Raw genomic sequence first — 19,188 nt, forward strand, 5'->3', positions numbered from 1 at the left:
AGGGTCCTGGGCCCGTGGAAACCAGCTAGGGAATCCCCGTACACTCTTTCTCAGGCTATATAAAGAAGGAGCCGAGACAGAGAGCTCCAGAAGCGCTGTGAGCGCCAGCTGCGGTGGAACTCTAGGAGAGGAATCGCTGCTGGGCAGTAAAGCGCTGAGTGAATAACAGAAGTGATCTGTATCATACGTTGCCCGCGCGCGTCTCCACCTCACCGCAAACATGCACGGGGCTCCCTCCGGGGATAGCGCCTGTCCGCTACGTACCATCAAACGAGTCCAGTTCGGCGTCATCGGGCCTGACGAGTTGGTAAGGGGCGGGGCCTGTGACCGAGCGCTACCCGGAAGTTAAGGGGGTCACAGAAGGAGCGCTCAGCGCTGTGCGTGTTTCCTGCGGGCGCGCGCCTTGTTTTCACTAGAGAATCTGTAGCTTTATTCTTAGTCTCCGGCTCACGAGCAACCGGCGCATTTGCTTTATTATTTATTGATTCAACTGCCACCGACATTTACTATGCAATTCTGCCTCATACATCTGTCTCTTCCCTCATGTCGTCTCTTCTCTCTCTCTCTCTGTCTCTTCTATTAGTGAATCTTCCCTCGTGTCATCTCTCTCTAATACTGAATGCTGGGCCTTCTCTTCCCTCTCTTCTCTCTCTGTGTCTCTCTTTGTCTCCAGCACCTCTGTCTCTTCTATTAGTGACTCTTCCCTCGTGTCATCTCTTCCCTCTCTTCTCTCTCTTCTCTCTGTCTCTCTCTCCAGCACTTCTGTCTCTTCTATTAGTGACTCTTCCCTCGTGTCATCTCTTCCCTCTCTTCTCTCTCTGTGTCTCTCTCTGTGTCTCTCTCTCCAGCACTTCTGTCTGTTCTATTAGTGACTCTTCCCTCATGTCATCTCTTCCCTCTCTCTCTCTGTCTCTCTCTGTCTCTCTCTCCAGCACTTCTGTCTCTTCTATTAGTGACTCTTCCCTCATGTCATCTCTTCCCTCTCTCTCTCTGTCTCTCTCTGTCTCTCTCTCCAGCACTTCTGTCTCTTCTATTAGTGACTCTTCCCTCATGTCATCTCTTCCCTCTCTTCTCTCTCTGTGTCTCTCTGTGTCTCTCTCTCCAGCACTTCTGTCTCTTCTATTAGTGACTCTTCCCTCATGTCATCTCGTCCCTCTCTTCTCTCTCTGTGTCTCTCTGTGTCTCTCTCTCCAGCACTTCTGTCTCTTCTATTAGTGACTCTTCCCTCATGTCATCTCGTCCCTCTCTCTCTCTGTCTCTCTCTGTCTCTCTCTCCAGCACTTCTGTCTCTTCTATTAGTGACTCTTCCCTCGTGTCATCTCGTCCCTCTCTCTCTCTGTGTCTCTCTCTGTGTCTCTCTCTCCAGCACTTCTGTCTGTTCTATTAGTGACTCTTCCCTCATGTCATCTCTTCCCTCTCTCTCTCTGTCTCTCTCTGTCTCTCTCTCCAGCACTTCTGTCTCTTCTATTAGTGACTCTTCCCTCATGTCATCTCTTCCCTCTCTTCTCTCTCTGTGTCTCTCTCTGTGTCTCTCTCTCCAGCACTTCTGTCTCTTCTATTAGTGACTCTTCCCTCATGTCATCTCGTCCCTCTCTCTCTCTGTCTCTCTCTGTCTCTCTCTCCAGCACTTCTGTCTCTTCTATTAGTGACTCTTCCCTCGTGTCATCTCGTCCCTCTCTCTCTCTGTGTCTCTCTCTGTCTCTCTCTCCAGCACTTCTGTCTGTTCTATTAGTGACTCTTCCCTCATGTCATCTCTTCCCTCTCTCTCTCTGTCTCTCTCTGTCTCTCTCTCCAGCACTTCTGTCTCTTCTATTAGTGACTCTTCCCTCATGTCATCTCTTCCCTCTCTTCTCTCTCTGTGTCTCTCTCTGTGTCTCTCTCTCCAGCACTTCTGTCTCTTCTATTAGTGACTCTTCCCTCATGTCATCTCGTCCCTCTCTCTCTCTGTCTCTCTCTGTCTCTCTCTCCAGCACTTCTGTCTCTTCTATTAGTGACTCTTCCCTCGTTTCATCTCTTCCCTCTCTTCTCTCTCTGTGTCTCTCTCTGTCTCTCTCTCCAGCACTTCTGTCTCTTCTATTAGTGACTCTTCCCTCATGTCATCTCGTCCCTCTCTCTCTCTGTCTCTCTCTCCAGCACTTCTGTCTCTTCTATTAGTGACTCTTCCCTCATGTCATCTCTTCCCTCTCTTCTCTCTCTGTGTCTCTCTCTGTGTCTCTCTCTCCAGCACTTCTGTCTCTTCTATTAGTGACTCTTCCCTCATGTCATCTCTTCCCTCTCTTCTCTCTCTGTGTCTCTCTCTGTGTCTCTCTCTCCAGCACTTCTGTCTCTTCTATTAGTGACTCTTCCCTCATGTCATCTCTTCCCTCTCTTCTCTCTCTGTGTCTCTCTCTCTGTCTCTCACTCCAGCACTTCTGTCTCTTCTATTAGTGACTCTTCCCTCATGTCATCTCTTCCCTCTCTTCTCTCTCTGTCTCTCACTCCAGCACTTCTGTCTCTTCTATTAGTGACTCTTCCCTCATGTCATCTCTTCCCTCTCTTCTCTCTCTGTCTCTCACTCCAGCACTTCTGTCTCTTCTATTAGTGACTCTTCCATCGTGTCATCTCTTCCCTCTCGGTGTCTCTCTCTCTCTCTCTCTGTCTCTCTCTCTCTGTGTCTCTCTCTCTGTCTCTCTGTGTCTCTCTCTCTGTCTCTCTCACTCCAGCACTTCTGTCTTTTCTATTAGTGACTCTTCCCTCATGTCATCTCTTCCCTCTCTTCTCTCTCTCTGTGTCTCTCACTCCAGCACCTCTGTCTCTTCTATTAGTGACTCTTCCCTCGTGTCATCTCGTCCCTCTCTTCTCTCTCTGTGTCTCTCTTTGTCTCTCTCTCCAGCACTTCTGTCTCTTCTATTAGTGACTCTTCCCTCGTGTAATCTCTTCTCTCTCTCTCCAGCACTTGAGTCTCTTCTATTAGAGTGGAGAACCAATGCTTTTCAAACACATGATCCTTTATTGATTTGCACGACATGTTTTGGATCAGGATGATCCTTCGTCAGGTGCTGGTGTTCACAGGGTACATAACCCAATGCCCCAATTTATCACCAAAAAACACCAACACGCATGTCAGTTGCAAAGTCCGGCCAGACACATTATGTTACATAGACACTAACTGACACTAAGTGACTGCAGTTCTGCCCTCCAGGGACCTACTCCAATAGTTGAGTATTTACTCAAGGCCTTCGTAGCATGAAATGTCTGTAATTGTAGTAAACCTGTACATTGTTACTACCCTACCTGCTTCACTAACACACTCAAAGTATCAAAGTCCAAATTCCTGTATAAAATACAGACATTTTATTATAAGAAACATTTAAAGCTTTGTGTATCATAAAGACCATGTGGTTGAAGGGTATTCAGCATAACTATCCCTTTTTCTTCACATTGTAACAACAATCTTTTTCAGTCTCCACCATCTGAAGCTTCCGCATGTTTGTTTTCCCACAGGCTTATGAGTTTTAGCTTCTTTAGGGTTAAAATTGGTTATCGATCTCTTCTGCTCATTAATCTTTATTCTCACCTTCCTAGAGGTTTGGCCCACATACATGTTCCCACAGGGACATTTCAAGCCATATATTACAAAGTCTGTGTTACATGTGCTGTATTGTTTAACTGGTATTTTAGTACTTTTTAGTAGCCTTTGCCCAGTAGCACCCCCATGCCCAGTGCTCCCCATTCACTAAAGTGGCAGCCATTTTACTAGACTGTTGTAGCAACAGAATAACTGGAGGGGTCTCAGAGGGAAACCTAAACTTACCGGGGGCTACTGGTTGTGGTGTCTCCTCTCTGCAAATCTCATTGGCCGTCTTTCTTCTCAGAAACGGATGTCTGTAACAGAAGGTGGAATTAAATACTCAGAGACTACAGAGGGTGGTCGCCCCAAGCTTGGAGGATTGATGGACCCACGGCAGGGTGTCATTGAGAGGAGTGGGAGATGTCAGACATGTGCAGGTATGTAGTACAGTCACAAATGTGGAGCGCTCGCCTCCCAAAATAAAACACTTTTGTTGTGTCAGGTGCTGTCCCAGAAGACTCAATCCTGTCAGAGTCACATCAATGCATTGAAGAGATTACCAGCAGCACACTGGTGAATTTGCAATAGTGCTCAATGAAGAATTTATTCTGCCCAAAGCATACAAAAAGGCAACGTTTTGGGCATACCAGGCCCTTTATCAAACTTCAAACATTGCCTTTTTGTATGCTATGGGCTGAATAAATTCTTCATTGAGCACTATTGCAAATTCAGCAGTGTGCTGCTGGTAATCTCTTCAAGGTAGGTAGTACAGTGTGCGGGTAGGTAGTACAGTGTGCGGGTAGCTAGTAAAATGTGTAGGTAGTACAGTGTGCGGGTAGGTAGTACAGCGGGAATACTGTGTGCAACTGCCCCTAAAGCCCCACCTTGTGCTCTTCAGCATTTCCGTTGCTTGAATTCAATTGTGCAGATTCTCCAGTTACAAGTGGAGCCCTGCTCAGAGTTTTGCCTCGTTTCTTCTGTCCCACATTTCACCAATTTCTGCTGAAGCCGTTCCATTAGCTTCTCTGCACACTGATTTCTTCAGCTCCACCTCCTTGTTACAGGTAACATGACTGAATGTCCCGGCCACTTCGGGCACGTTGAATTGGCCAAACCAGTCTATCATGTTGGATTTCTGGTCAAGACCATGAAAGTGTTGAGATGTGTGTGCTTCTTCTGCTCCAAGCTTCTGGTTGATGCTGTAAGTACCCCAGTAACTCTGTATCAATATCATACGCCTGCTGTCTGTCCAGTGTCTGTCCTTCCTATATATTAATGTGTGGAGACCACAGCACTGAAATTGTTCTACCAATCCACCGTCTAGACAATTTGCTACATTCTTTTTTCCTTTATACTTTCTTCTACTCCCAAACAGAACAACCCAAAGATTAAGGACATCCTAATAAAGTCCAAAGGGCAACCTAAGAAGCGACTGACCCATGTGTATGAGTTGTGCAAGGGGAAAAACATTTGTGAGGGGGGAGAAGAGATGGACAACAAGTTTGGGGTGGAGCAGACCGAGGGTGATGAGGACATTCAGAAAGAAAAGGTAAGTTCAAGCATCACATATGCGCTATTGATCAGGGTGCTACAAAGTTATCTTGGATTTCCCCAATACATCATGGAGAGTCTTGACACATCTGGGGGTTTTAAAACATTTGGCTCATTACACTTTTTGCTGTTATATCTAATATAAGTGATTATATTATTATTTGATGCTGTCAGGGACATGGTGGCTGTGGCCGCTACCAACCACGTATTCGCCGCACTGGGCTGGAGCTCTATGCTGAGTGGAAACACGTAAACGAGGATTCCCAGGAGAAGAAAATCTTGCTGAGTCCTGAGCGTGTGCACGAGATCTTCAAGCGCATCACAGATGAGGAATGCTTCATTTTGGGAATGGATCCCCGATTTGCACGTCCTGAGTGGCTCATTATCACTGTCCTGCCTGTGCCCCCCCTGTGTGTGAGACCAGCAGTCGTAATGCAGGGCTCGGCCAGGAATCAGGTGAGACTGCAGAAAGGAGCTTTAGTAACTGTGCAGAGAGAGGCCGTATATGAAAGTTAGTATTTGCAAAATTCGGAGTGCTCGACCCTTCACAGTAACCCTATGCAGGGTGTCAGGTGCTTGTTCTGGTTGACCCTTTCCAGCATACAATGTAGAAAGCAATCCAGCAGCACACTGATTTTTGATGCAATAAGTGATATTATTTATTCAGCCCATATACATAACATAATCTTGTATGTATATGGGCTGAATAAATAATATCACTTATTGCATCAAAAATCAGTGTGCTGCTGGATTGCTTTCTACAGTATATGAAAGTTAGGTGATAGTGTGGGGCTCTTTATCATGTGACATTCCATTGTTTGTGCAGGACGACTTGACACACAAACTGGCTGATATTGTGAAGATTAATAATCAACTCCGGAGAAATGAGCAGAATGGAGCCGCAGCCCACGTCATAGCAGAGGATGTAAAGCTGCTTCAGTTCCACGTGGCAACAATGGTGGATAATGAGATTCCTGGTCTGCCCAGGGTAAGGACTCTGATCTGAGGGGCTCATATGGGCAAACGATTTGTCCCTATAGAAGGTCTTGTGTATCAGCACTGACACACAGTATGACTCCTATACAAGAGTCAGGTGATTAGCTGATGTCACTATCTACCTGTGGCTTAGGGCTGTTGGTTGTCATGGGAGGTGGGTAGATGTACTGGGAGAGGATGATGCTTGTGTTGTCTAATAATCCCTGTGATGTCTCTAGGCCATGCAGAAGTCCGGACGTCCCTTAAAGTCTGTAAAGCAGAGGTTAAAAGGCAAAGAGGGGAGAGTGAGAGGAAACCTTATGGGCAAGCGTGTGGACTTCTCCGCTCGAACTGTCATCACTCCCGACCCCAACCTTTCCATCGATCAGGTTGGGGTGCCGAGGTCCATCGCTGCAAACATGAGCTTCCCTGAGATTGTCACTCCTTTCAACATTGATAGGTCAGTAACACATGCAGGTTGTAGTGCTGTAGCTGCATCTGTCTGTATGTCTGTACTGATGTCCTGTCTGTGTTGGTTTAGGCTGCAGGAGTTGGTCCGCCGAGGGAACAGTCAGTATCCTGGGGCCAAGTACATTATCCGAGATAATGGTGATCGTATTGACCTGCGATTTCACCCCAAACCCAGCGATCTACACTTACAGATTGGTTACAAGGTGAGAATTCCTTCTCTAGCCACACAGTTTCCCATATACAGTAGCCACGCTGCATCCCATATACAGTAGCTAGCTGTCTGTATGTGGTTCAGTATAATGCAAGGACATAAACCAGAGATTTTTCTGTTCAAAAATTACCAGTGGCTCAATGAGAACCAACAGCTTGCTCAGCCAGGGAATGGAGCCCACATTTAGATCCCTTTGCACCAATCAGGCCCTGGAGTTCATTCTGAAAGCCACAATCCACAGTGAGGCATGAGCTGAATTTGTTCTCCCTTAATCCTGATTATAAAACTGCACTAACTGCCACCCGACTACATGGACTTCTCTGAATAGGAACCACACGTTCTGTGGGGCTCCCAATGTTACTGTTAATGACCCAGGTGTATGTTCTTGTATTTTGTATTACTGGTGAGCTATTCCATTCACTTGCCCTCTTTGGTTGGTGATTAGGTGGAGAGACACATGTGTGACGGAGATATAGTGATCTTTAACAGACAGCCCACGCTGCACAAGATGTCTATGATGGGACATAGAGTTCGGATCTTGCCATGGTCCACTTTCCGTCTGAACCTGAGGTGAGAGCTTTGTTCTGCTCACAGATGACGTGTCCATGTTTGCCTGCACATAGGGTAACCTGTCCTGTCCCTGCCCCACAGTGTAACCACTCCGTACAATGCTGACTTTGATGGGGATGAAATGAACCTTCACCTTCCTCAGTCTCTGGAGACCCGGGCAGAAATTCAGGAGTTGGCTATGGTTCCCAGGATGATTGTGACTCCTCAGTCCAACAGACCCGTCATGGGTATTGTGCAAGACACTCTCACAGCTGTGCGCAAATTTACCAAAAGAGACGTCTTTCTGGAACGGGTGAGTAGGACAAGATGGCTGCATTTGCTGTATGGTAAATCGTGGAATTGTTCTCTTTGCTCCCACCACTCTGGGATGAATAAATAATGTTTTCCCTTATAGGGAGAGGTGATGAATTTGCTGATGTTCTTGTCCACGTGGGATGGGAAGGTCCCACAACCGGCCATCCTGAAACCACGTCCTCTGTGGACTGGAAAGCAGATCTTCTCTCTCATTGTCCCAGGGCACATTAACTGTATCCGAACCCACAGCACACATCCAGACGATGAGGACAGTGGCCCGTATAAACACATCTCTCCAGGAGACACAAAGGTATGTTATATCTGCCTGGTTACCTTGTGCTGCCAGACGTAGCTCTGCTCATTACTAACATTGCAGATTGTTCATTCTGCAGGTGATTGTGGAAAATGGGGAGCTTGTCATGGGAATTCTGTGTAAGAAATCTCTGGGAACTTCAGCTGGTTCCTTGGTTCATATTTCCTATTTGGAAATGGGCCACGACACTACCCGTCTGTTCTACTCCAACATTCAGACTGTCATCAACAACTGGCTACTTATAGAGGGTGAGTCTCGGGTATAAATGTTTATATGAGGGGGATCTGAGGAAATAAACTGAGTTTATTTGACAATGGGAGGCCTGGGTTGTATTCATATCAGTCTGCTCTGTGTTTCTTAGGTCATACAATTGGAATTGGTGACTCCATTGCTGATGCCAAAACCTATCAGGACATTCAGAATACCATCAAAAAGGCCAAGCAAGATGTAATAGAGGTGAGACTGACACAACAATCTAGTTGCCGGGGGAATACGGGAATCCTATGTGTTTATTACATGCATTGTGAGTGTGGGTGGGCTTCTCCTAGTGGGGAACTTGGAAACCCGTCTAATTGCTGAACTTCTATATTCTCTCCCTACAGGTCATAGAGAAAGCCCATAACAATGAACTGGAGCCCACGCCAGGTAACACCCTGCGTCAGACTTTTGAGAACCAGGTAAACAGGATCCTGAACGATGCCAGAGACAAAACTGGCTCCTCTGCCCAGAAATCTCTATCCGAGTACAACAACTTCAAGTCCATGGTGGTGTCTGGGGCCAAGGGATCGAAGATTAACATTTCCCAGGTGAGTTCTTTGTTGGTCAGTGGGATAGTCTGGGGCAAATGGTACAGTCGCTGGGTCCTTTTTGGAGAGCGGATCTAAACCGCTGTTCAACCCCCACTTTATCCCGTGCAGGTTATTGCTGTGGTCGGCCAGCAGAATGTGGAGGGAAAGAGAATTCCTTTTGGGTTCAAACATCGGACGCTCCCACACTTTATTAAGGATGATTACGGCCCTGAGAGTAGGGGCTTTGTGGAGAATTCCTACCTTGCTGGTCTGACCCCAACTGAATTCTTCTTTCATGCCATGGGAGGCAGAGAGGGTCTGATTGATACAGCTGTAAAAACTGCTGAGACAGGTAAGGGGCTCACCTGGATTCCCACCTTGTCTTGTGCAACAACATGGCAGCTTCTGGATCCCATGAACGTTCTCTTCTTCTTACTCAGGTTACATCCAGAGACGACTGATCAAGTCTATGGAGTCTGTCATGGTAAAGTATGACGCCACAGTGCGAAATTCCATCAACCAGGTGGTGCAGCTGAGATACGGAGAGGATGGTCTGGCTGGGGAGGGTGTAGAGTTCCAGAATTTGGCCACCTTGAAGCCTTCAAACAAAGCATTTGAAAAAAAGTATGTGGTTTTTTTTTTTGTTTGTTTACTCCAAAGCACTGACTGGTTACATAGGGTGCTGCAGTTATTACTCTGTGGGGCACCCTACATTTCCAGAACAGGTTTTGCACAAATCATATTGTTCAAACACAAGACTGGTACTCACCCCCTGGGTGCCTGGCGCTGAAATCTGGCTTCCATGGCTGTACTTAACCTCTCCTGTACCCACTCTTCCCTGGCAGGTTCAAGTTTGATTATGCCAATGAGCGGGCTTTACGCAGGACGCTGCAGGAGGATGTAGTGAAGGAGATTCTCAGCGATGCCCATGTACAGAATGAACTGGAGAAGGAGTTTGAGAAGATGAAGGAGGACAGAGAAGTTCTGAGGGTCATATTCCCAACTGGGGACAGCAAGGTGAGAATTGGCAGGATATTCTCAGGGAAATGTATTCCAGCAGAATGTAACTGGGTGTGAGGGAGAGGGGCATTATTATCCTGCACTACATTCTGACTTCACTGCTTTCTGCCCAAAGGTCGTCCTTCCCTGTAACCTGCAAAGAATGATTTGGAACGCTCAGAAGATATTTCATATAAACACACGCATGCCCTCAGATCTTCACCCCATTAAAGTTGTAGATGGTATGTGGTTTACACCTCATTGTTTGATCTTCATGTACCCCAAGGTTCTGTTTTTGCTCTTACTAAATATTCGGTGCCTTCCTTAGGGGTAAGGGAGCTCAGCAAAAAACTGGTGATTGTAAATGGGGACGATCCCCTCAGCCGACAGGCGCAGGAGAATGCCACCCTCCTGTTTAACATCCACCTGCGCTCCACCCTCAGTAGCCGGCGAATGATCGAGGAGTTCAGGCTCAGTGGAGAGGCTTTTGATTGGCTCTTGGGGGAGATTGAGTCTAAATTCAATCAAGCCATTGTAAGTAACCTGGAGCATGTTGGAATGGGCAGTGGGGGGTTCCTGCATAAATGAGCATTCACTGACCTTTAACCATTGCTGTTCAGGCACATCCAGGAGAGATGGTGGGGGCTTTGGCTGCCCAGTCTCTAGGAGAGCCAGCTACTCAGATGACCCTGAACACCTTCCATTACGCCGGTGTGTCGGCTAAAAACGTCACCCTGGGTGTCCCACGTCTAAAGGAACTGATCAACATCTCGAAGAAACCAAAGACCCCTTCTCTGACGGTCTTCTTGCTGGGGCAGTCTGCTCGGGATGCTGAGAGGGCAAAGGTTGGCAACGTGTTGTCATTCTGCGGTAACCTGTGAGAAATGGCTAATGGCTGAACTCATGTATCTGTCATTTGTCCCTCAGGATATTCTGTGCCGCCTGGAGCACACAACACTGCGCAAGGTCACAGCCAACACTGCCATTTATTATGATCCAAACCCTCAGAATACGGTGGTTGCAGAGGACCAGGAATGGGTTAATGTGTACTATGAAATGCCCGACTTTGATGTGACGAGAATCTCCCCCTGGCTGCTCCGCGTGGAACTGGACCGCAAGCACATGACTGACCGCAAACTGACCATGGAGCAGATAGCGGAGAAGATTAATGCAGGTCAGTAGGACCCCTGAACTCTTCTCTTTTACTTCCTGAAACGTGTCCCTGATACAGACTCCTTTCACTGCAGGCTTTGGGGATGATCTCAACTGTATATTCAATGATGACAACGCTGAGAAACTGGTTTTGAGAATCCGGATTATGAACAGCGAAGAAAACAAGATGCAGGACGTAAGTACTAGGGTAGGGTGTGGAACTGCTGTAGGTTCCTTTCAAATTGAGCCTGTGGGAAGAGCAAAGAGAAAAACATCAGTCTAAAGGTGGCCATACACTTTCACATTTAATATGCCCTTTAGACCAATTCAGCAGTTGATCTGCCCATGTGTGGGAATCTCTGACCCCCCCAACTGATATCTGGCCAAAAATGTGCCTGTAGTTGACCTGGCGGGGACTGTACATACTAGTTCATATGATCTTTGCTCCAGCGCTTCATACGGTAGATTTGCCATTGTCGGCTTCACAAACAACTTCACCAAACAAGTGGATCTTCTAGACCAGTGATCCCCAACCAGTAGCTCGTGAGTAACATGTTACTCCCCAACCCCTTGGATGTTGCTCCCAGTGGTCTCAAAGCAGGAGATTATTTTTGAATTTCAGACTTAGAGGCAAGTTTTGGTTGTATAAAAACCAGTTGTACTGCCAAACAGAGTCTCAATGTAGGTTGACAATCCACATAGGGGCTACTAAATGGCCAATCACAGCCCCTATATGGCACCCCAGGAACATTACTCATGCTAGTGTTGCTCCCCAACTCCTTTTACTTCTGAATGTTGCTCATGGGTTCTAAAGGTTGGGGATCCCTGCTCTAGACTATCTTCAGACTATGGGGACGGTGTAATATTAACCATTCTCTGTGACAGGAGGAGGAAGTCGTGGACAAGATGGACGATGATGTGTTCCTGCGCTGCATTGAGTCCAACATGCTGACAGATATGACTCTGCAAGGGATTGAACAGATTAGCAAGGTGCGCCATATTTAATTTCTTCAGTTGCTGTTCAGCTCTTACCTACTAGTTTAGAGGTGTTCCCTAGTCTTCCTGTCCTTAGTTCTAGTTTAGGGTTAGTGAGCCTGTGCTGAGGGTTGCACACACCATGCTGAGTTCTGTGATAAACTGATTCAGAACAGTGGCTTATTCTTTATAGTGATACTGACACTAAACATTTTCTTTTCAAAACATTAATCTACATTAAGTTTCCTATAGGTCATGTTGATAATTTTTCACTGATCGTTCTGCTTTTGTAAGTGTCACTTGAAGATCCTAAAGCTGACAGTTTTGCCAACCTGACTGTCCCTTCTCAACTCAACCAGTTAGTTTCTAATTCTAATGGACTCCTGCTGCACAAATATGGCCGCCCCCTCGTATGGGAACATGGGGGTAAGAAAGGTCATGTAAAAGCATCAGGCAAATACTTTTATGGCAAAATGATAAATAGCATTCAAAGATAATGTTAGTGATAATGATAGGTATAAAAAAAAAGGTTTTTTTCTGGTGTCAGTATCTCTTTAAGGATAACACTGTACAATAAACTGAGGTTTTATTCACCAGTAGCTCCTCCCAGCAGACAGGAGGGAGCCAATGAGATTAGAGGAGGGAAAGGGGTGTTACAGGGAGAGCTGGGAAGTGAATCAGGGGTACAGGCTGATACATTAGATAGGTACAAGGAAGGGTCGGATGCTTTATTCACCAGTAGCTCCTCCCAGCAGACAGGAGGGAGCCAATGAGATTAGAGGAGGGAAAGGGGTGTTACAGGGAGAGCTGGGAAGTGAATCAGGGGTACAGGCTGATACATTAGATAGGTACAAGGAAGGGTCGGATGCTTTATTCCCCAGTAGCTCCTCCCAGCAGACAGGAGGGAGCCAATGAGATTAGAGGAGGGAAAGGGGTGTTACAGGGAGAGCTGGGAAGTTGTAGTTGTGTGGGTAGTTGTGTTTCTAACCGTACAATTCCCGTATGGCCCTCTGGCAGGTGTACATGCATCTCCCCCAGACTGACAATAAGAAAAAGATCATTATTACAGAGGACGGGGAGTTCAAGGCCCTTCAGGAATGGATTCTGGAAACAGACGGTGTCAGCCTGATGCGTGTCCTCAGTGAGAAGGACGTGGATCCAGTCAGAACCACCTCAAACGATATTGTGGAGATATTTACGGTATTTATCCTCTGATTTACGGTGCCCCTGCCAGCTGGTCTCCTATATCTCTATATATATATATATATATATATATATATATATATCTATTGCACACACACAATATATATCACTTTTAGTAAATCTTCTGCACCATGTTCTGGTTCCTCACAGGTCCTGGGCATAGAAGCTGTCAGAAAAGCCCTGGAGAGGGAATTGTACCACGTCATCTCGTTTGATGGTTCATACGTTAATTACCGCCACTTGGCGCTACTGTGCGACACCATGACCTGCAGGGGGCATCTTATGGCTATCACACGTCATGGAGTCAACAGGCAGGACACGGGGCCACTCATGAAATGTTCCTTTGAAGAGACGGTGAGTAATGATCTAGTGGCTGGGAGCTGCCATGTTGTCATCCCTCTTGCTCAGTGACTCTTCTCTCCCATAGGTGGATGTGCTGATGGAAGCCGCTGCTCATGGAGAGTCTGATCCCATGAAGGGGGTGTCTGAGAATATCATGTTGGGACAACTGGCTCCAGCAGGAACGGGCTGCTTTGACTTACTGTTGGATGCAGAGAAGTGTAAATTCGGCATGGAGATTCCCACCAACATTCCTGGCCTTGGAGCAGGTGGACGTAAGTGGAGTCTTCTCATGGCAGCGAGTGGATGGCCAATCAGAGGAGAGGTTGATGGGAGGCCCAGCGTGTGTAGAGCAGGCTGGGAGTAAATGAGCCTTATAGAGGGGTGTAGAGGGGAGATGATTCAGGCAGTGGCAGTGCAAAGGGAGGTTGAAAAGGCTCAATGGCGTGTCGGGAGAACATAAGTGTCGCCATACCCACGGAAACGCCAGGAAGGTGGGGGCAAAAAGGAGATTCACTGTTATTATTCACTATTTGTTCTGACTCCATGTACTGCTGTATGCACACTGTTTCTGGCTATTGCATGGAGCAGGGGGGCAAGGGGTGGAGCTATGCAGGGCAAGGGGTGGAGCTATGCAGAGCAGGGGGAGAGTACTGAGGATTGGCACAGACAATGAGGAGGGAGGGCTCCCTTATTTATCTCCAGTTTTCTCTGCTAAACTTGTTTGTGTAAATATTTGCTCTTCAGCCACCGGCATGTTTTTTGGCACTGCCCCCAGCCCTATGGGAGGAATGTCACCTGCCATGACCCCTTGGAACCAGGGAGCCACCCCGGCATATGGAGCCTGGTCCCCAAGTATCGGTAAGTAGATAACCCACTTGATGCTTTATGGCTGGTCTGACTGGAACCAATATGGAAGGAGTTGTCTGTGGCACTGACTTCTGTTGCTCTTTTTCCAGGAAGTGGAATGACCCCCGGAGCTGCCGGCTTCTCTCCAAGTGCCGCTTCTGATGCCAGTGGCTTCAGCCCAGGTTACTCCCCGGCTTGGTCCCCCACCCCTGGTTCTCCTGGATCTCCAGGGCCTTCAAGTCCCTACATTCCCTCCCCAGGTGAGTGGGTTTTTCTTATCTCAGCGGTGTGGTTGGGAAAAAGGGAGAAAGAATCCAGTAAACTTTAAGGGTATTTCCTTGAGTGGACCCAGGAGAGAGAATGTATGACTTGTACAGTGGGTGATTTACATAAAATAATGCATTCATATAATTATTTGCTCTTCCTGCAGGTGGCGCTATGTCTCCAAGTTACTCTCCTACCTCCCCTGCTTATGAACCCCGAAGCCCTGGAGGCTACACTCCCCAGAGCCCCAGCTATTCACCAACTTCTCCCTCCTACAGCCCAACATCCCCTTCTTACTCCCCCACAAGTCCCAACTACTCTCCAACATCTCCCAGCTATTCTCCCACTTCTCCCAGCTACTCTCCAACATCTCCATCTTACAGCCCCACCTCTCCTTCCTATTCTCCCACAAGCCCAAGCTACTCCCCCACTTCACCCAGCTACAGCCCAACATCTCCCAGTTACAGCCCAACATCACCAAGCTACTCCCCTACTTCTCCCAGTTACAGCCCAACATCCCCCAGCTACTCCCCTACTTCTCCCAGTTACAGCCCAACATCGCCCAGCTACTCTCCTACAAGTCCCAGCTACTCTCCTACAAGCCCCAGTTACTCGCCAACATCTCCATCTTACAGCCCCACCTCCCCATCCTACTCCCCTACTTCCCCCAACTACTCCCCTTCTTCCCCCAACTATACGCCAACATCTCCCAGTTACTCTCCCACTTCTCCCAGTTACAGTCCTACCTCTCCCAGTTACTCTCCCACATCTCCTAATTACAGTCCAACCAGCCCTAGTTATTCTCCCACATCTCCCAGTTACTCCCCCTCCAGTCCTCGTTACACCCCACAGTCTCCCAGCTACACGCCAAGCTCTCCCAGTTACAGCCCAAGTTCTCCCAGTTACTCTCCTACCAGCCCCAAATACACCCCAACAAGTCCATCTTACAGCCCCAGCTCCCCAGAGTACACCCCAACTTCTCCCAAGTACTCTCCAACATCACCCAAATACTCCCCAACTTCACCCAAGTATTCGCCAACATCTCCCACATATTCTCCTACAACTCCAAAATACTCCCCAACCTCCCCAACCTACTCACCAACTTCCCCTGTTTACACCCCAACCTCACCCAAGTATTCGCCAACCTCTCCCACTTACTCTCCCACCTCCCCCAAATATTCCCCTACCTCCCCGACTTATTCCCCAACCAGCCCCAAAGGCTCCACGTACTCTCCTACTTCTCCAGGTTACAGCCCCACGTCTCCAACGTACAGTCTCACCAGCCCGGCAATCAGTCCAGATGACAGTGATGAGGACAACTGAGGTGGTGGTGGTGGTGGTGGCATTCTGGAGAGTCGGCCATGTTTCTGTCTGGGCACAACATGACCTGTGGGCTTCACTGACTGACACTTTGACTGTTGGACCTTTAATTGATGGAGATGTTGGTTATTTCTATATTGTAATGGGAATTTTAACACGTTCTGACCCCCCACCGTACAGTTTTATTTGCACTTACCTGTCGGCAAACGATTCCTTTAGTATCGGCAAGAGAAAGGGGGGTTGGACTTGAAGTTTTTTTTTTTTGTATTGTGATTTTCGATTCCTTTTAAAGCTGCTTTTTGTTCTGCAGAGATTTTCCTCTCCTTGTGTGGAGACAATAGACACATTTCTAAAGGTTTATTTAGGAACGTTCATAAATGTCTAATGTAAAGTCGCTTGTACTTCTCAAATAAATTGCTCCAAAATCTCCTGTGTCTCCTGTCTGTCTCCTGGGACAGGGGGTGGAGTCTCATTATAAAGGACGTCGTTGTGAGTCTGCGCCACAGTTGAGATGATCCTTTTCCTATAGGTACAGGGGGTAGCGGATTATTCAATTGTTGCTTCCCATGCGCTAATTGTCAGCCCCGAGCAGGTCTCCAGAATAAAGCAGTTGGGTTTTGGCACGCAGCCACAGAGTACAGGGGGGTACAAGATTACTGGGCCTTGGCCTGAAGGGGGGGCCTTGACAGTGCCCAAGCCATGCCGCCTCCCCTGAAGTCCCGAACAGCTGAAGCCACAAAAGCCCCGAGTCAAAGGAAGTCCTGAAGGGACGAATAGACTCCGTCATGAAAATAGCCGAAGAAGTCCTGAAGCTACAAGTTTAGTTCTATTGAACACCTCTGGCCACCAATGTATTATTTTGTCTATAGGCCCTGCCACCAATGTGTTTTTTTGTTTTTATAAACTTGTAGAGGGGCCCTGACCATCAATAGCTTTTTATAACTTATGGGGGGGGGGGTTTAGCGCTGATTTCTGTGTGGTCTTTTAACTGTGGTGTGGAGTGGACGGGGTCTGGGTGGGCCCCAAAAATGATGCGGTATGGGGCCCCGGGATTTCTAATAATGGCCCTGATTGTGCCTGTCCTATTATGTACGTGTTCAGCTACTTTCCCCCAAGCGCGATGTAGCTATGGACATGGCCAGACCCGATGTAGTCGGCATCTGGGACACCCTTGTGTGAGCTCTGGTGGGATGTAAGGGATGTATGGGAGAGTGTCAACATTGAAAACAATTGTCCTTAAGTTTCCAATTCTGTATCATGGTACTCATCAAGGTTGCAGCCCCCCTGTCAGGATGCCAAAATTCCAAGTAGCAATAAAGTGTTACCCGGAGAGCATGTCATATGTTCAAATCATCATTCTGTTTTTATTGCAGAAAAAACATGCACAACATGTCTCGGCACATTCACCTTCATCAGGTAAAAAATACATAGCAAGGAAATACATAAACACGTCACCCCACCAACAAGTCACATCCGCTCCATGATGTGTCCAGGTACATAAAGAATCCACAGAACATAAAAGTACTGCCATCTTGTGACCTGCTCACTAAGCACCAATGTGTAGTTATTCTGTATAACAGTATTACTTGTATATGAAATAAATCTATAAGTCTAGTGTATCAGTAGTTCTCTCCTACAGCAGTAGTATTCGAACATTATTTAGTCCATTAGTATCTGAACCCCTAAATGATCCATGATTAATCCAGAATATATCTGAAAGAAGTCCTTTATCATATAAAGCATTTATAGGACATTACTTCATTCATGCCAAATGCTCCAACTGTGTCCATTTTATGTATCCACCATGTTTCCCTTTGTAAGAGAAGGCGCTTTTAATCTCCACCTCTTTGTGGGATACTTATTTCCTCTAATACCTCCATCTCTATGTTGCTGGACTATGTTTGTTTAAATAAAAGTGCTTCTCAACTGGCGTGTGTGGTTTATTTTTTTTAAAAGTCCCAAAACACAAATAATCTTGGGGGGAGCAAAGTCATCACCTTTTGAAATATTTAGTGCAATATTGGATAAAAGGGGTGATAAGGGACAGCCTTGCCTCTTACTAAAGTCATCACCTTTTGAAATATTTAGTACGAGGCAAGGCTGTCCCTTATCACCCCTTTTATCCAATATTGCACTAGAACCGTTTCCTTGATTCATCTAAGTTGATTAAGGGAATCACCATCAATAATAGGCAACTCAAGGAATTGGCCTTCGCAGATGATTTAATGCTGATTTTAAAAAACCCAGAGTCCTCTCTTAAGGTTGTTGCTTGAAGACTTTCAGTCTTTTTCTGGCTATAAAGTCAATGTCAACAAATATGAATTAATGAATATATATGGTTCTCTTTCAAACTCTCTACTAAAAAAATTTCAACTTAACCAAAAAATCTGATAAAATATTTAGGTTTAATAATTCCATCAGATTTAAACCACTTCTATTCATTAAATATTACAACAGCTTGTCAGAAGGTTTCCTCCATGTGTGAAAAATGAGCCAATGCTCCCCTTAATCTTAAGGGACGAGTGCTGTTTTTTAAGTCTTTGATATTCCCCAAGCTGATATACCCATTAATTAATCTTCATTTGCTTATAAAACATCCTGATATGAAGATGCTTGATTCTGCATTAATAAAGTTTATTTGGTGAAAAAACTAAAATTGCCCTCCATAAGTTGAGAGCTCCAGTTAAACGTGGGGATTTAAATTGCCCCAATTTCCGAGCTTTTAATTTATCATCCCTCACCAGATATCTCATTGAGTGGATCTCTCAAGGTAATAAATGTACTAATCCTGAAAGTTTTTCAAGAACCCGACTCCGATATTTTATCTGTTCTACACAGTAAATGGAGAAATGTTCCTTGTGATTTAAGAAGAATCCTCTCTCGGGATTTTTGTGTGGAAACATTTATTGTCTGGACATAGCAAACTCCTCTTATGTTGGCAAAGCTCTTACTTAAACCTTCAGACTTTCAAAAGTCCGATTCCTTTTTATTTTCTAGAAAGAGAAAATCACTAGTCTTAGTAAAAGGCTTATTAGATACACTTAATGGGGCCCTAATATCTTGGTCAGAAGTGAAAAAAAGTGTGAGCTTCATGAATCAAATAGATATTATTATGTGTGACCTTTGTTATGTAATAAAAACCTTGTTTTATCTGACCACAGGCTGATCAGCTGAAGGTTTGGCTGAGTTTGTGGAACTTTGATTTCTATCAACTTGCTATCTAAATAATTCTGCTATGATTATGGGTCAGACCCACATCCGTTACTAAAAGTTTCCACCAAATGGGCTGAGTTTTACGATGTCAAGTGGCTTCCTCCGATTTGCTAAAGTCTATATATAATGATTATAATTTTACCAGAGAGTT

At 46.3% G+C, this 19,188-nt stretch overlaps 1 protein-coding gene across 1 annotated transcript; it reads left to right on the forward strand.

Annotated features, from left to right (window-relative positions):
- Window positions 1–65: 65 nt before the first annotated feature.
- On the forward strand, window positions 66–16,251 carry polr2a.L (polymerase (RNA) II (DNA directed) polypeptide A, 220kDa L homeolog). Its single transcript, XM_018253921.2, has 29 exons — window positions 66–307; window positions 3,855–3,987; window positions 4,615–4,751; window positions 4,926–5,099; window positions 5,276–5,557; window positions 5,928–6,089; window positions 6,316–6,536; window positions 6,618–6,750; window positions 7,204–7,328; window positions 7,410–7,620; window positions 7,723–7,932; window positions 8,015–8,183; window positions 8,297–8,391; window positions 8,538–8,741; window positions 8,853–9,075; window positions 9,164–9,347; window positions 9,569–9,740; window positions 9,859–9,964; window positions 10,051–10,256; window positions 10,343–10,567; window positions 10,650–10,896; window positions 10,970–11,070; window positions 11,760–11,864; window positions 12,867–13,049; window positions 13,203–13,406; window positions 13,480–13,666; window positions 14,139–14,252; window positions 14,351–14,500; window positions 14,671–16,251. Exons 1-29 carry the CDS (start codon window positions 221–223, stop codon window positions 15,825–15,827), a joined length of 5,907 nt encoding a protein of 1,968 aa, XP_018109410.1. The 5' UTR covers window positions 66–220; the 3' UTR covers window positions 15,828–16,251.
- The last annotated feature ends 2,937 nt before the right edge of the window (window positions 16,252–19,188 follow it).

The sequence above is a fragment of the Xenopus laevis genome, chromosome 3L, assembly GCF_017654675.1.
Source record: "Xenopus laevis strain J_2021 chromosome 3L, Xenopus_laevis_v10.1, whole genome shotgun sequence".
Taxonomy (NCBI): domain Eukaryota; kingdom Metazoa; phylum Chordata; class Amphibia; order Anura; family Pipidae; genus Xenopus; species Xenopus laevis.

What these genes read in the sequence shown, in the direction of transcription:
- polr2a.L (XM_018253921.2), top strand. Translation starts at nt 221, where the DNA reads ATGCACGGGGCTCCCTCCGGGGATAGCGCCTGTCCGCTACGTACCATC. An exon ending in AGATTCCTGGTCTGCCCAGG is followed by an intron (nt 6,090 to 6,315) that starts GTAAGGACTCTG and finishes TGATGTCTCTAG; the next exon opens with GCCATGCAGAAGTCCGGACG. An exon ending in CCAAGCAAGATGTAATAGAG is followed by an intron (nt 8,392 to 8,537) that starts GTGAGACTGACA and finishes CTCTCCCTACAG; the next exon opens with GTCATAGAGAAAGCCCATAA.